Below are 17,915 nucleotides of genomic sequence, written 5' to 3' on the forward strand. Positions count from 1 at the left end.
CAAGCACACACACACACACACATACAAACATCAAACCAGCCACAGTTAAAGCTGTATTATACAGTATTACTGCCATATGGACATTAAGTTGGCACACTCGTTTCTGGCTTTTAATAACATAATACTACCTGAGTGAAACATGCATTTTCTGTAAAGTTGCCTTCACTGTAAAAAAAAAAATATATATATATATATATATATATATATATATATATATACAAGATTCAACTTTTTTAATCAGTTTAATCTAATTCAAGTTGAAATGATTTAAACATTCATGTTTATTGTTTACTTGACGATTTAAGGCAGCAACTTTGTTTACTGTGTCAATACTGTATTGTGAAAATTGTTGAATTTAATTTAATTTCCTAAAGCTCTATTGTTTTTTTCTCATTCAGAAAATTCTAATGAAAAAACAAATGAGCAAGTAGACACATGAGGCAATGAAAAATCAAAGTGTCCACAAAAAAATAAAAAGGACACATTTAAAAAACAACAACAACAACAACAAAAACATTAACATCTAAAACATGCGTATCAAGCTATTATAATCTCTTAGTTGTTCTTATTGGAATCTCTATGTTGATTTTGAAAAATGTACAATTAACGTACAAAAAGTTTCAAATATTTATTTAAAAAGAAAAAAGAAAAAAACATTATTTGTATTCATAAAATGTATGAATTGTATCCCAATGCATTTTTTCATAAATTTACAGATCTGTACAAAACAACTGGTGACAACCACAAGTAAAAAGTAATAGATTTTTTGTTGTTTTGTTGTGGTTAATTCCTCTAGTTAAATGTCACAATCTGTATAATTTATTAAATCACATTATAGTAACTTTTGCCTTGTAAATCTCAGACACAAGAGTAAAAATGTTGATATGAGGTTACCCACCATCAATGTCAGCTGGGTTTTAAAAGATAGAATCTACTGTAGATCACATTCATGGAAAAGCCAATACAGAAGCACCATTGCCACAGCTCTTAATGAACTTTGCTTCTGATGCCAAGTTCATCATTATTTTTTATCACCATGTTTATTTCAAGTTGACCTTTATACTAATTAGAGTTTGACCCCGAAAAGCCGACTCATTTCTGCCTTCACACTCAGTCAAGGCTAAACAAAGGTATTATGCCTTTATTCCCAGGGAGATGAATATTGGAATTTTCTAAAAGAGCAACCCATAGAGTAACCTATTACAAAACTATACACAATCAATAGCTAATTTCTCTGCATTGATTACTGCTTGGACATTTAATGCACACCCTCTGGCAAGTCTTAGTGTGTGTGTGTGTGTGTGTGTGTCCACTCCCTATTGGCTCTGTGAGTATTACATTCATTGATTCCAAGAAGAGGACTAAAAATGCCAAACTGTTCATTTATCTTAATAAAGATTGCTTAAGATCAGATCTGTCTCTCTTTGCTCTGGGCAAGGATACAATTCATGTAGCAGAACAAATATGGATCTACTACAGATTATGACCTGTGGCTTGGTCATAACATTAACCTTTCTTCTTTCTTTTTTTTTTTTTTTTTTTAAATTTGAGGTTAGAAAGTGTAAATTGCAGGTTAACCACCACAACCAAATGTGTAAATTAAAGTGCTCGAATTTGTATATATTTAAACATTTCTGTCTTAAAATGCGTTACAATAACAGTTATTGGGGTTTCAAATTGTAGCATGTTTTTGACAGTAATTGGGTGATGACGTCAAAAGTAGCAACCCAATTGTAATTGTTTCCCAGACTGTGTGTGCGAAGGACGCCTTCAACAACACGTATGCCTTCGTCAGAACTCTGAAGGATGGAGACAGTACTACGAGTTTGCAGACAATGAGTCGTTTGTAGAGGTGTACAAACCTGACGGCAGATCCCCATCTGCTGGAGAACATTGTGAAGAAGGTCGATCTTTCCCTTCTGCAGATCATGAACCAAAGGCTGATCAAGCTGCAGTCCTGCATGGGAAACGGCTGTCGAATCCTCAAATAAGTCCAGCTCGAGCGGAGAACGCCAAGTTCAGTCATGTGAAGATGTGTCAGGGTTTTCACTTGCACAAACCTCTCCTGAATTTTTTTAATTTTGGTTGCTGAAATAGCAACCCAACAGGCAGCGTTAGTGCTATGGGACCATCAAAGATGATGGTGACATCATTGGAGAGCGTGCTCGTCTATAATTCTATATGCTGTTTTCAATTGGCTTTATGCACAGCTGCACTACTTCCTGAACTTAAGCCAGCTCCTTGTTTCCTTTCTGCCATTATTGAACAAATTGATTAATCCAGGTGTGTCTGACCTCAGTAGTCACAGCAACAATAATCAGACACACCTGAATTAATCAAGTTCGGCCAATAATTGCAGACAGGAAACAAGGAGCTGGCTTAAGTTCAGGAAGTAGTGCAGCTGTGCATAAAGCCAATTTGCACTTTGCTCACAGCTGATTAGTCCAAGTTCGGTTTGCAACCTCTTACCTGGAACATAACCTGCCCCGGATCAGGTTAGCCGTGGAGTGTAAGTTACTATGGCGATGAACACTGCTAAAAACCACTTTCATGGTACCTAAAACACAGGGTTGGCACAAACTAAACTGAAACATATCGGGCTAGCCACCTAAACCGGCTTCATGATATAGGCCCCTGGACACTAAGTGCCAATTCATTTAGAGATAAAATAGTTATTTTAAATTCTCATAATATTTCACAATATTGCTGTTTTTACAAACTTTTGAATGGAAATGTATTTATAAAATGTGAATTATTTTGATTATTATTATTACTATAAAAATACTGTGAAATTGTATTATTCAAAAAAAAAAAATTCTATTATATTTTAAAATGTCATTCCAGCGATCAAAAATCATTCTAATATGCTGATTTGGTGCACAAGAAACTTTTCTTACTATTATCAATGGTCGAAATATTATTGTGGAAATATTTTAAATATTTTAATATTTTAATATTTTTTGTGGAAACCAGGATACATTTTCTCAACATTCATTACAGGTAAAAAGTATATTAAAAAGTCAATTGTATTACTATTAATATCTTGCTGAGTAAAAGAAAGGTAGTGATCTTTTTAAATGAGATATGCTATAAAAATTAGTGGTGTTATGGATATAAAGTAGCCTATTAGATGAACCTTGAGAGGTTATTTATAATGGCATATTAGTTACGTCTCACCTAGATGTCCACTTTCAATAGAAAATATGTCAACACGGCGAATAAAACCAGAGCCTGTCAAGCAGTTTCGTCAGTAGTAAGCTTATTTTTGTGGATAGAGACATCTAGTTATGAACCAAACCATTAGACTCAAATACCTAACAAGCCTTGAACTCTGATGGCATCGGATCTCTAGACCTATACTCAGTTTCAGGTTCTCTGGATTCAATAGTTGATTTATTTATCTTTTCCATTTTTCATGACAGAATTCTTATGGTAAAATTCTTATGGTAAGTAAATTCAAGGCTTAAACAGACCAAACAAGGACACAAATGCAAAATTATGCCTAACTAAGACTAACTAAGAACAACAACATTGTCCACAAGATTAAAGGCAGATATGGCACCACCTAGTGGTTGAGAGTTCAAAATCATCTAATCCTAAAACCAGACTTGCATAGGTCAGTACATTTCATTCACAAAAGCAATTCAAATTCCCAAATGCACAAGCATGAAACATAAGAAATGTAAAAATAATGATAATAATTTAAAAAAAAATAGATATTATTTAAAATTTACTCAAAACAAATATAATACTCACAATACATACTAGGAAAATACTCACTTTATTTAGAAATGGGTGAAATCATATGAGTCATGAAATGTCCTCCTGATTTTAAAGTAGAAGAACAAAGATTCTATAAACTATTTTAAGAATATTATTTTGATAACATTAATTTAATTCAATGTAAACAGTTAGGCTACCCTGTTGCTGATAGTAGATTTAAATAAATGCCTTTGTTATTATTATTATTATTAATATTATTATTATTATTGATATTGTTAATAATAATAATCATATATAAACATTTTTTATACACCATTAAAGATTGTAGAGCATGTGTCAGTGTCAACGGGACAGTAGTTGGCAGTTTTTATTTTGAAAAAAAAAAAAGAAAGAAAAAGAGAACCGGAAGTGATGATATCACTGCAGCTTCTGACACAAATGCAGAAAACAAGGCTGAAAATAACAAAACGGGCGGTATGTGCGTGTGCCTAAGGTACGGAATACGCCAGAATTCCAAAGAAGAAGATGCATATCAATCGTCTTCTTTGGACTTCTGGCATAGGTGTTAGGCTATGCCTATGTCAACCTCAAAGCTAACCAGGCAATAGTAAGAAGCGTCAACCACGCCCTCAACCTGTGCTAAGAATATTAGCCCCGCTTCACCTTCGAGAACGAGAAGACTAGACCACCTGCAGTTTGTAAACATACATAAAAACAATGTCAAGATCAATCAAAGAGCTTATTCTCCATTACGACCCAATTAATGAAAGCAATATTTTTACTAGTGGGGACATTGTGGAGGGGCGAGTTGTTTTGGAAGTGACCAAAGAAATAAAGGTGGAAACACTTTTTGTGAAGTTCACGGGAGATGCGAACGTGAGCTGGACTGAACAATCCGGTGAGGACGAAACAACCTACAGCGACCATGACCGATACTTCAAACTAAAGCAATACTTCATTCAAGAAAGCTCGAAAAAAGGCAAGTTGCACAAAATATTAATATAAGTAGTAACTGTTAGGCTACTTGTAAAATGTGTACAGCATGCTCATTGCAACACAAAATGCTCATTGTGAATTTACAAATCAATGTAGATTATTCTTCTAAATAAAAAAAAATCTCTCTCTCTCTCTCTCTCTCTCTCGAATTTACAAATCAATGTAGATTATTCTTCTAAATAAAAAAAATCTCTCTCTCTCTCTCTCTCTCTCTCTCTCTTTGTGTGTGTGTGTGTGTGTGTGTAAGATTGTGTAATATAACTGACTTCTTCTATTTCTTACTGTGATGTCTAAAGGACAAAGTGAAAAGAAGACCACTCTTGTAAGTGGAGAGACTTGTAAGTGATGAGTTTCCATATATACCTTGCAATAATAAATAAATTACGTAAAACTAAATGACATTTCATTTTTTGACATTCATGTTTGTTGACATTAGACTAATTATGCTTGCTGAATAAGGAACTTGCACAACTCTCTTTAACCCATAGCCTACTAACATGCCTTATGTTTCACAGATGGACCAGTCATTAAACCAGGAAGTCATGTTTTTCCGTTCAGATTTCAGCTGCCTCAACAGTGAGTGATAAAACACAATCCTTGGTACTTCAATGGTAGTTGTTCTTTGTTGTGTAATTATGTGAACACTGAATAGTTAAAAAATAATAGCTGATAAACACAATATAAAGAAGAACATAAAGAATATATATATATATATATATATATATATATATAATTTTTTTTTTAGCCGATGACCTCTGGTTGAGTTGGCACAGAATGACCCTATAAGCAAAACTGACCCCTGCATCGTCTTCTGAAAATATAGACGATATTCATGGATCATTATTCTGCATTATTCCATTTAATAATATTCTGGATATGTTAATTGAAAAAAAAAAAGTTGTAAAGTATATTATAAGCAGGTATGTTAACAGTTATTTGTAATAAATTTAAACGAATTGGTTACCTAACGTAACCTCGGTTCTCTCTAGATGAGGGAACGAGTATAAAAGATTCACCTTTTCTGAGAAGTTGAAGCCAAAAAATTATCCTATAATTTGTATCCATTGTCAACGCAGTTCAATTGCAGCAGACAATGAGCGGGCTAGCTAGCAGCTCATTGGTTCGCTCACAGAGAACTGCTACAGCGTATGGGAGAGCGGCCAATGAGAAGCGACACGCCCTCATCGTGGCGTCATAGCCCACCACAATGGGCGTGGCTCGAGTGTATAAAAATCCAGCCCGGACGCTGTTAAGGTGGTTTTTCAGAGTGAAGCGAAAAACGCTAGAAGCGCAAGCACGGCCGGGAACGCAATACTCGTTCCCTCATCTAGAGAGAACCGAGGTATCAAAAAGGTGGCGCCGGTGTATGTGGCATGCCGTCTGACGTCTCTGCTTGTCTGTGTTATATGTGTGTTTTTATCTGCTTCAAACTGCTACTCGCTTCTGGTTTATGATCGCCAGTTACTTCTGGATATTCGAGACTCTTTTGTGGCCACATTCAACCCAGAGTCTAAAAGCTCTGTGGCTGGACCACAATCATGCTCTCCAAACTCTACCTGGGATATTCCAGAATGTCTGCACAGCTGGCCCACTGGGGTTCCCCGCAGAAAGCGCCGCAGGAGACGTGGCAAGCGCGGAGGGATTGCTGTCAAACTGAAAATGACTCTACTTGCCGGCCGCGCGTCTAGCTTCGTCTCCATGACAACGTGGACTTCAGGCATTGGCCGATGTGCTGGTTGGCGTTTGATCGATCCACCTGTTCGCTGGCTTCGGACCATTCTCCCGGATTTTACTTCAACGATCCCCTGCTACCCTCCTATCCGTGTTCGTCGTGGTGGAGCTACTCTAGAGAATCTTCGTTCTTTTGAGAGAGTTCTCTCTCCCGCGATCTCTGACTCGGTATCACCTTCCAGGATGGCTCTGATTAATGCTCGGTCGCTAGTCAATAAGGCGTTCATTTTAAATGACTTTTTCACTACCCACGCACTGGACTTTATGTGCATCACAGAAACTTGGATGAAGGTTGGTGATTTAAGTCCTTTTGCTGAGTTGATTCCGGAAGGCTGTACATTCTTTAACTCTCCCCGCTCTTCTGGACGCGGGGGTGGTCTAGCGGTAATTTTAAAAAACAGTTTTAGTAGCTACTGTCACTCTGTTCCGTCTAGCACATTCTACAGTAGCTTTGAAGTACAGCTGCTGCGCCTGGAATTTGACGATCCTGTTTTGTTAACGCTGGTGTATCGCCCCCCTCAATTTACTGCTTTTGTGTGTCTCTGTCCATGGAGTCATCCTTACCCGACTTGGATGCTGATGAACATCTTAGTCTGTTTAATACTGTATGCTCTGTGGTTTTAAAAACCACTGCTCTTTTAAAAGCTAAGAAGTCAAAACCTAAGACTGAACCATGGCTCAATGATACCATCCGCTCTCTGAGGCGAGCATGTAGAAGAGCAGAACGTAAATGGAAAAATGATAAGCTACAAATTTCTTATGAATTGCTGAAAAAATCAGTGTTTTCACTGATTTCACTGAAAAATCACTCCCTCAGTGTTTTTCAGAAAGCTATGAAATGTGCTCTCTCCCCGTATCCTGAAACAAACTTTTGATTCGGTTGGAACATGTTTGGTGTCTCTTATAAATAAATTCTTGAGCACAGGGACTATCCCTGATACACTAAAACAAGCTACAGTTACACCTCTGCTCAAGGAACCTTCTCTCAATGTTAGAGATTTTAATAATTTTCGACCTATTTCGACCCTTCCTTTTATTACAGAAGTATTGGAGAAAACGGTTCTCAATCAACTCCAATCTCATCTTAGCACAAATCACATTCTTGAAACTTTTCAGTCTGGTTTTAGGCCTCTGCACAGCAGAGAGTCTGCTCTTTTAAGGGTTTCTAATGACATACTGTTAGTGACCGGTGCTGGTGACTCTGTGATCTTAATACTGTTCGACTTAACCTCGGCCTTTGATACAGTTGACCATAAAACTCTATTATCCCAACTAGAATTCTCTGTGGGCATCCAGGGAACTATCCTCAGCTGGTTTAGATCTTATCTTACAAATAGAACTTTCTCTGTCAAACTGGGTAACTTTTCTTCCTCCCCAGCCCAACTCTCTTGTGGAGTGCCACAGAGGTCTATTCTTGCACCCATTCTATTTTCCATATATTTGCTTCCTCTGGGCTCCATTTTCAGAAAGCATGGTGTATCATTTCACTGCTATGCAGATGATATACAAATTTATTTCCTTCTGAAACGCAGTAAAGAGACTGCTCTAAAATCTCTTTTGCATGCCTAGAGGAAGCAAAAATGTGGTTTTCTCAATTTCTTATTTTTGAATGAATCCAAGACCGAGGTTATAGTCTTTGGCCCCCGTGACAACTATGATAGCAACAACATTGATCTGGAATATCTTGATCCAAAGTCATCTTGCATTAAAGGGTTAGTTCACCCAAAAATGAAAATTAAGTCATTAATTACTCACCCCCATGCTGTACCAACCCCGTAAGACCTTCGTTCGTCTTCGGAACACAAATGAAGATATTTATGATTAAATTTGAGAGCTGTATAACTACCACATAGGCTCCTGCCTCTTGACGGCCCAGAAAGTCAATGAAGAAAATGTTTAAATATCCTAAGTGACTACCGTGGCTCAACTATATGTTTATCAAGCGACGAGAATACTTTTTGTGCGAAAAAACAAACAAAAATAACGAGTTTATTCAACTATTCCTTTTCTTCCTTGTAGGCCAGAAACGAGACTTCCTTAGATTTCCACGACGCATGCGTGAGAACTGAACTGAAGTAGTGTAAGGAGATCGCAATTCTCGCGCATGCGTCGTGGAAATCTAAGGAAGTCTCGTTTCTGGCCTCGTTTCTAAGGAAGTCTCGTTTCGCCCTGAATGTTGCACACAGCTGGCTGGACACAGAGTGTTTATGGCAACAGGACTTACACTCAGAGAGGAGTTTATGAGCCGTGTAACAGAGAGCGGGCAGAGGGGGGACGCGCACACAGGGTCGTGGGGGCGCTTATGCACTCTGATACTTGAACAGGCTGTGTCCGCTTTGTGGGGGTGGGCTCTGAGAGATACACGGGACATGTGGTGCTTATGTATACGGGTGAACACAGGGATGTGGGCACATTTTTTACATGAGGCTTTTTTGCTCTTTTTGAGATTTCTCTGAGTCGCCGTGAAAACGTTTTTGTGCTCGCAAGCGGACGGAGAGACCGGCTTGTTTGTGGCGGTGAAGACTGCTGTAGTCGGCGAAAGAATGGGGACTAACAGAGGGCGAAGCTTCGACGGCGGCCCAGCCACGGCGGGAGAGAGCCGTCGTTTTCTCTGTGCTAGGCAGACTTCGGTTGATCGGGCCTCAGCGCGATCTTGGGTCGAGGCCCCCGGGGAGGCGGCTGTCTGCGGCGGCCGTCAGAGCGAGGGTGGCCGCCCTGTCTGCGCTGAGAAGGCTGAGCCTGCTGAGAGAGGCGCTGGGGTGGGGCTCGAGCAGGGGGCTGGTCACGGGAGCGGCCTGCAGCAGAGCTAGGGCGGCGGGGCAGAAACAAATTCATGGCCTGGGTGGCTTTTTGAACCTCGGAGAACCGGTCAATGATGCCTGTGACGGCGGATCCGAAAAGACCAGTCGGAGAGATAGGCGCGTTAAGAAAAGCGGCGCGTTCAGAGTCTCCCATGTCGGTGAGTGTGAGCCACAAATGTCTCTCAGACATGCAAAGGGCGGCCATGCATCTCCCCAGAGCCTGAGCAGCGGCCTTGGTGGCGCGAAGGGCAAGATCCGTAGCGCCCCTTAAATCCGAGACGGCAGGGGGGTTTTTACCGCTCTCAGCCCACTCACGGAGAATGTCGCTCTGGAGAATATGGAGGACAGACATAGAGTGCAGCGCCTAGGTGGCCTGACCGGCAACGGCATAGGCACAGGCATGGAAGCCAGAGGTTGCTCTGCAGGCTTTCGAAGGAAGCGCTGGAGAAGATCGCCATCTAGCAGAGGGCGGGCAGAGGTGCGCAGCGACCAGGTCCTCGACAGGCGGAATAGCCGAATATGCCTTCTCGGCGGCTCCATCGGAGCGGACATCGTAGCGGTTTCTGGTCGAGAGCGGGGCATTCCAGGACTTCGTGAGCTCGGCATGAAGTTCAGGCAGGAACGGAGCGGCCCGGTTGCCAGAAGGAACAGAGCACCGGTGATAAAAGCTGGCATCCATGCGGTTCGGGGCCTGCTCGCAATATATCCGGACCATTCCTCGCTATCAGAAGCGAGAAGTGAACACGAATCCTTCGCGGCGGAGGCGACAGAGCGGCCACTTGGCGGCAATTGTATGTCCGGCGGGGGCGGAGAAGGAGAGCGGGAAGCGAGGGGCGGCTGCGGCGGCCTGCATTCTTCCGCAGGGGGCTCCGGCAGTCTTTGGGAGCGGCATTTCTTCTTCCGCGGCGAAGAGAGAGGCGGCGCGGGAGCACATTTGACGGCCTGCAGGGATCACAACGCCAGGTCTTCTCAGAAGTCGCAACCTCCGTCAGCGAGGGCGATCTCTGCGTGCTCCAATCCGAGGCAGAGGGTGCAGATGACATGGCGATCTCCGTACTTGAGAGGAGAGCGGCAAGAACCGCAGGAAATGCGAGGCATCTTGAAAAAGACACTCACGCTCTTTAAGTAGAGTTTAGAAAAGGATACAACGTTGTCGGATGGCGCTAGCTTGCAGGACGGCTGAAGGTGGCGAAGACGGCCGGCTTCTTCAGAATCCTAGACGCTCGCTAGAGATGCCTTCTCGATGGCAACGGCTTCTTCTCGAACAGCGGATGCGTGTAGCTCACTGAAGGATGAAAAATCACCTTAACAGCGTCCGGGCTGGATTTTTATACACTCTGAGCCACGCCCATTCTGGTGGGCTATGACGCCACGAGAGCGTGTCGCTTCTCATTGGTCGAGAGTTAAGCCCAGCTCTCCTATACGATGTAGCAGTTCTCTGTGAGCGAACCAATGAGCTGCTAGTTAGCCTGCTCATGGTCTGATGCAATTCAAATGCGTTGACAATAGGCTATGTGCACAACCGTAGTTTCGAACTTCCGCTTTTGTCAGAAGTCGGCGTATCAGTTTCCAGTCTACGACTGGTCATCCGCATCCACTAATAAACAAACAAGATGAGTGCTGCTGTTGTACGAAAAAAAGAGTTCTTAAACACATCTAAGTTTCTTAGAACTGTAGTGGATCTAACCTCCGTTTCACACTCGTTTGCAGTGTGTGTTGCGGTGCAGGAGCGTGCTGTAAGTGCTTTCACATATTATGATGCGTTTGCACAGTGAATAACTGATCCGTGGCTGTACAACAAAAACATACTTAATATTTTTATTTAAAGTCCAGAAGTTATGCTGCAACTTATGTTTAAAAACAAAAAAGTTGTGTCAGCATTGCGATTCTTTGTATGCACGTTTAAACACAATCTAAACAATGTAAGTTAGGGCTATTACTCCATGCATTACAAGTTGTCAAATAATTTGTCTCAGTCAAATATTTCCTATATTAAAATCGCAAATAATTTAAATTAAAACTTGAAATTGACAAAAGCAGCCGACTTGCCTTTTCTTTTGCATCTTAATTTTAAAACAATAGATCTTGCATGTCACAAAACTTATTTTTCCTCCTTCACCTCCACGATCGAGACGAGTTCATTCTGTCGCCTGGTTGAAGTAAATTGTAGTTTTCCTTGATTAAATGTGCATTTATGGCGAGATTACTACATTTTATTTAATTAAAAGCATTTATGGTGAAATTATTACATTTTCAGGTCAATCTTTATCATTTTGACCACCAGCGTTTGCAGCACAGCAGAAATAGATTCGGTGTGGAAACGATCGCTGTGCTGCTGTTATATGTACCACATCAGTGAGAAGTGAAAGCCCTAACCTGTTTACATGGTGCGTAGGAGACTGCTGTGCGGCACTTTGCTCGCTAACAGCCATTTGAGCTTCTACTGCTTCCTGATAAACACCAACCTTCGTGCGCAGTGGCTGCACAAAATAATAAAAATATTAAGTAAGTTATGTGTTTGTTGTACAGTTATGTGAACGCACTAACAGCACGCTCCTGCACCGCAACACACACTGAAAACGGGTGTGAAACGGAGGTTAGATCCACTACAGTTCTAAGAAACTTAGATGTGTTTAAGAACTCTTTTTTTCGTACAACAGCAGCACTCATCTTGTTTGTTTATTAGTGGATGCGGATGACCAGTCGTAGACCGGAAACTGATACGCCAACTTCTGACAAAAGCGGAAGTTCGAAACTACAGTTGTGCACATAGCCCATGGATACAAATTATTATAGGACAATTTTTTGGCTTCAACTTCTCCGAAAATATGAATCTTTCCCGTAGTGTAAGCTAGCTTACGCAATACGAGAGAACCTCTCGTAAGAGAACTTATCATACAGTAGCTATTGTTCAAAAAGTGCATATAGGACCATATCATGCACTATAATAATGTTTGTCAGTCTTTTCTGAAAACCAAAATGTTTATTTTACCTTAATTTCAGGAATATGCCTCCATCTTTTAATGGACAGCATGGCTCGGTTAAGTATGTGTTGATGGTAAAGCTGAAGAGGTCTTGGAAGCCAACATCTTCTACATGTACAGAAATAACCTTTTTGCCCAGGAATGATAGAACCAATGATCATTTACTGGTATGAATTATAATACCATGTTTGACTCGTTGGCATTCATCTTTTGATAAATACATTATGTAACTGCTTTCACTGTTATCAGAACTCATGTAACGTGATTTAAACTATTTTGCTTGTGACCTAGAGCTTATAAAAAATGTAATGTAATTTTAGTTGACTCATTTCAATGTTGTTGTTTTTTTGTTTTTTGTATACATATACAGCAACCACAATCTGGCACAGAAGACAAGAAGATGAAACTTTTTGGCTCAGGAAAAATGGCAATGACAGTAACAGCTGACAAAACTGGCTATATGCAAGGTGATAACCTGTGTATCTCTTAAGCAACTCAGTAAAAGCTGCATAAACTGAAGACACTAGCCTGTTATGCCAATGGCAGGGTTTCCATCAACATATTTTAATGCACATTTTAAGATATTGCATGCAAATCCTGGAAGTAAACAACAACATGCAAATGATTTCTATTGATATTTATCTCCAATTTCTCTGAATGTGGCTACTTTGTTCTCCTAAACCAAACTAAATGAAAACACTGCTTTATCTGCAAATAGTTTTTACAAAAATAAAATGTGCAACTTGGATGGAAAACACTGCCATGGTAATTTTGTATTGTTTTTTTATTGTTGATAAATGTTGTCTCTAATTCCTTACATTGCTGCAGGTGAAACAATCAGAGTTTCTGTTGATATTGACAACTCATCATCTCGTGACGTCAAGCTGAAGTACAGCCTCCAACAGAAACAGACCTTCTTTGCTGGCAGCAGAACTAATAACGCACTTAAGTATATAGTCAAAGAAACTAAAGATCGCATCCCATCTAGAGAAAAGACTAAATCTGCAGTGGACATAAACCTTCCATGTGACCTGACTGTCACCATTGAAAACTGCAGAATTATAAAAGTGCAGTACTATCTCAAGGTGCTATTTTATCTTCCTTAGTATTGCTATTTTTAAAGAGATTTAAGTATTTAATTGAACTTAATCAATTTGACCGTTCACCTCCAAATTAAAATTTACTCACCCTCATGTCATTTTAAAACTGTACAACTTTTTCCTTTTTTTGGAACACTAAAGAAGATATTTTTAAACGACATAATGTTGAGTAAATGAAAGAATTTAAACAAAAGAAAATGGAAGTAGTAACTATTCCTTTAATTGTCACAAATTTCTCAAATGCTTACTAATTTGTGTGGTAAAAGAGACTAAAACAACATTGATTTTACAGCATATACAAGACTTTCTTACAAAGAATAAAGCAAAAATAAACTTTGTAACTTCAACACATAATTTTCACACTTCGCTTGAACTATTCTGTACACGGTTGTCTTTCAGGTCTATCTGGATGTGTCTTTTGCCTCGGATCCAGAAGTTATGTTCCCTGTGGTTATTCTTCCAGCTGACCAACGATGTCCTCCCTGGCAAGGCCCACCTGGGGGATTCCAGCCATATCCGCCGCCTCAGCCTAACCTTGTGCCCTATCCTGTTGGACCACCACCTTCATATGCAGAAGTTTACCCCAATCTGAATGACCCTTCAGTCCTGCCCTATCCAGGAGCTGCTGCAGGGCTTTACCCAAATCCAAATGCCATGATGCCTGTTTTCTATCCGACTCCATCCGCACCAGTTTATGATCCAAATCAAAGCACTAAAGAATCCTCTCCTAATGTGCCTTATTAGTCTTGTTCACCAGAAAAACTTTATCTGCATGAATTCAAGCTTGGTGCCTATTATTGTGCCTCTTTAAAATTAGGACTGTTTTTACAACAAGGAATGTACAGTATAAAAAATGTTTTTGAGATTTATTTCAGATTTATTTGGCCTTTGTAGCTCACTGTTCAGTTTCCCCTTTTCCCATGTGCTCCAAAAACGCAGGTCTAAAAACTTTCACTATCCTTTATTGCAGTACAAAAACATTTTTACAAAATGTCTCTGACCACTGTTCCTAATTCGAGCAAGGAAGGTGGAGTGGGCCGCTAATGCCGACAATGTCCACTTTTTATGCTCCTTCATCCCATTAGGTGTAGGGCTGAGCAAATATGGGCATAAGTCTTTACTGCTCTATTGTAATGAAGTGCCTGGAAAGGCTAGTTGCCCAGCACATCAAGGCCTGCCTCCCACCATCATTAGACCCTCACCAGTTTGCCTATAGGGCATCGCCATCATCCTTCACTCAACGTTGAGTCACCTCAAAACTCAGGCAGCCATGTAAGACTACTTATCATAGATTTCAGCTCAGCCTTTAATACAATAATACTTTGGGCTTCCACCCCCCTCCCTCCACCTGCGCTTGGATAAAACACTTCCTCTCAAAGAGACTACAACAAGTTAGACTTGTTCATCATCTCTCAGAGGGTCATAGGTTCAGCCCAAAAGCCATAGGTTGCCCCCTTCCCTCCCTGTAAGAGCTTGCCAACTCCTTAATCGGACTAGATCTATTCTCGAAGACACTGTCCACCCTGCCCGACACTTGTTCAACCTGCTTCTTTTTCCTCTGGGCCATACATTCACTGAACAAACAATAACCCTGTGAAATAAAGGTAATTCCTCCTTTCACTATCCTCCTGTCATGGCTCATTACCGACATGATCTCATCTGCAAACATTCTCTTTTTTTATGCTGAAACCTGCTGCTATGTCAAAACCTGATAATATTTTACAGATATGTGTGTGGGAGGGTGTGTGCTGAATGGGAGGGAGGGGAGTAAGGGATGGGGGGTGTTTGTTTGTTTGTTATATTTATCTATATTTTATACTATACTTTTTTTCTTAAAGCACTGATCTGGAATTGTCCAAATTAATTGATCTGTAGTAGCACTTGAAATTTCGTTGTGTTACACTGTATTTATGCAATGACAAATAAAGCTTGGACTTTATTTTTTTTTTATTTTGACATCACATCTACACTCACCTAAAGGATTATTAGGAACACCTGTTCCATTTCTCATTAATGCAATGATCTAATTAACCAAGTAGGGGTGTGGTCCTTGTCAAGACAATCTCCTGAACTCCAAACTGAATGTCAGAATGGGAAAGAAAGGTGATTTAAGCAATTTTGAGCGTGGCATGAGTATTTGAGCGTATTTGAATATTTCACAATCTGCTCAATTACTGGGATTTTCATGCACAACCATTTCTATAGTTTACAAAGAATGGTGTGAAAAATGGGAAAACATCCATTATGTGGCCGTCCTGTGGGAGAAAATGCCTTGTTGATGCTAGAGGTCAGAGGAAAATAGGTCGACTGATTCAAGCTGATAGAAGGGCAACTTTGACTCGTTACAACCGAGGTATGCAGGAAAGCATTTGTGAAGCCACGACACGCACAACCTTGAGGCGGAAGGGCTACAACAGCAGAAGACCCCACCGGGTACCACTCATCTCCACTACAAATAGGAAAAAGAAGCTATAATTTGCAAGAGCTCACTAAAATTGGACAGTTGAAAATGGTGTAAACAGAATGAGAACATGGATCCATCATGTCTTGTTACCACTGTGCAGGCTGGTGGTGGTGGTGTAATGATGTGGGGGATGTTTTCTTGGCACACTTTAGGCCCCTTAGTGCCAATTGGGCATCGTTTAAATGCCACAGCCTACCTGACCATTGTTTCTGACCCTGTCCTCCCTTTATGGCCACCATGTACCCATCCTCTGATGGCTACTTCCAGTAATGCACCATGCCACAAAGCTTGAATCATTTCAAATTGGTTTCTTGAACATGACAATGAGTTCACTGTACTAAAATGGTTCATTCACCACATTCACCAGATCTCAACCCAATAGAGCATCTTTGGGATGTGGTGGAACGGGAGCTTCGTGCCCTGGATGTGCATCCCAGAAATCTCCATAAACTGCAAGATGCTATCGTATCAATATGGGCCAACATTTCTAAAGAATGCTTTCAGCACCTTGTTGAATCAATGCCACGTAGAATTGAGGCAGTTCTGAAGGCGAAAGGGGGTCAAACACAGTATTAGCACATTTTAATCTCCTTAAGCACTGTAAAATTTGGTCTGACATTTATGAATTTACATTTGTGAATATGAAATGTTGTTGTTTGTTTGTTGTAAAAATTGCTAGGTAGGATAGACTCTATGAATTATTTTATTAGATTTCCTTAACTTTATTTGTAAGGAGTAAGTTTTGGGGAAACAACCAAACTTGTCTCCAATTTACATCATTAAGCACAAATAAAAGCCTGACAATGGAAAAATGTTAAGTTTTCTAATAATATAATTCACATATTAAAGTGTGGCAATAAATTAAATGTAACAATTATATTAATACTAATTAAATATACCAGCAGAGTTGCTTGATGCAAGTAAATGTTGTTCTAATTATTTTATGGTTTCTCTGCTGTTTATGAGTATATAGGATATATACTCATGTAACATAGGCTATAGGCTTATATATATATATATATATATATATATATATATATATGCACTCTTAGAAGAAAAGGTTCTATCAGCGCTATGTATTTGGAACCCCTAAAGGTTCTATACACTCTTAAAAAAGGGTTCCTCTGGGTTCTATATAGAACCCTGGGGTTCCATACTTGGCCAATAGAACCTTTTACCAAAAAAAAAATGGTTCTATATAGAACCATTTTGGAGTTACATATATAAAGCGGGGGATGGAACCATTTCTGGTTCTAAATAGAACCATTTCTTCTAAGAGTGTGGTAAATGGATTTAAATTCCAGAAGCCTGTAGAGTTGTGGCCTGGGTTTAAACGTTCCAACATGCAAAGTGAAACATTCACATGACTAGAAAAAAGAGCAGGACCTCCAGCAGAAAATAAAATATTCTCACAACATTAAAGATTCAACGGTATATTAAATTGTACACATGGATGCACCAAACCCATCTAGTGTGCCAAAAAGCGCATATTTTAGTTTCATCTGACCACAGAACCCTGTGCCGTTTGAAGTTGTCTGACAACTGAATATGCTGGAGGATTATTCTTGAAACCCTCCCAAACAACATCATGTGGTGATGTAGGGGTTGTTTGATTTTTGCATATAGGCTTTCTGACCCCAAGACTCAACTAATCTCTGCAATTCTCCATCTGTGATCCTTGAAGAGTCTTTGGCCACTAAAACTTTCATTCTCACTGTCCATTAAAGTCATGTGACACTTTTTAACGTATTGCGTTCATAGAGCAAGCCTTTCACTGATTGTTTACAGCTCAGCGAAGCGTCATGGGGCATAGGAATAAGGTGGATAAGTGAACTTTGAACTGAAAGATCTGTGCTGACCAGGTGTAGGAAGTGCCTCGCCCTCAAAACATTTTTTTTTTTTTTCGAAGCATGAACTTTGGCCCTCATGCTTCACCTATACGAGAATGGGAAGAGCAAGCCGGCTGTGTACTGTCTTTGAATGTAGTGTAGGCCTACATTCACAGAAACAAAAACATGTCAGGAATGGATCCATCAAAGTGCGTCTTCATTTCAACAAGAATAATGAAAGCAATACTTTTACTAGTGGGGACATTGTGGAGGGGAAAGTTGTTTTG

At 40.1% G+C, this 17,915-nt stretch overlaps 1 protein-coding gene across 1 annotated transcript; it reads left to right on the forward strand.

Moving 5' to 3' along the window:
* The first annotated feature begins 4,123 nt into the window (after positions 1–4,123).
* On the forward strand, positions 4,124–14,960 carry LOC120472168 (arrestin domain-containing protein 3). The gene is made up of 7 exons (XM_039662240.2): positions 4,124–4,702; positions 5,016–5,057; positions 5,235–5,295; positions 12,255–12,402; positions 12,606–12,702; positions 13,064–13,320; positions 13,735–14,960. Exons 1-7 carry the CDS (start codon positions 4,441–4,443, stop codon positions 14,077–14,079), a joined length of 1,212 nt encoding a protein of 403 aa, XP_039518174.2. The 5' UTR covers positions 4,124–4,440; the 3' UTR covers positions 14,080–14,960.
* Positions 14,961–17,915: the final 2,955 nt, after the last annotated feature.

This window comes from Pimephales promelas, chromosome 4, assembly GCF_988280905.1.
Source record: "Pimephales promelas chromosome 4, fPimPro1.hap1.1, whole genome shotgun sequence".
Taxonomy (NCBI): domain Eukaryota; kingdom Metazoa; phylum Chordata; class Actinopteri; order Cypriniformes; family Leuciscidae; genus Pimephales; species Pimephales promelas.

Bases quoted from the DNA above. Each gene is read 5' to 3' on its own strand.
- LOC120472168 (XM_039662240.2), top strand. From the start codon at position 4,441: ATGTCAAGATCAATCAAAGAGCTTATTCTCCATTACGACCCAATTAAT. The intron at 5,058-5,234 runs GTAAGTGATGAG...TATGTTTCACAG, and splicing joins TCTTGTAAGTGGAGAGACTT to ATGGACCAGTCATTAAACCA. The intron at 5,296-12,254 runs GTGAGTGATAAA...CCTTAATTTCAG, and splicing joins AGATTTCAGCTGCCTCAACA to GAATATGCCTCCATCTTTTA.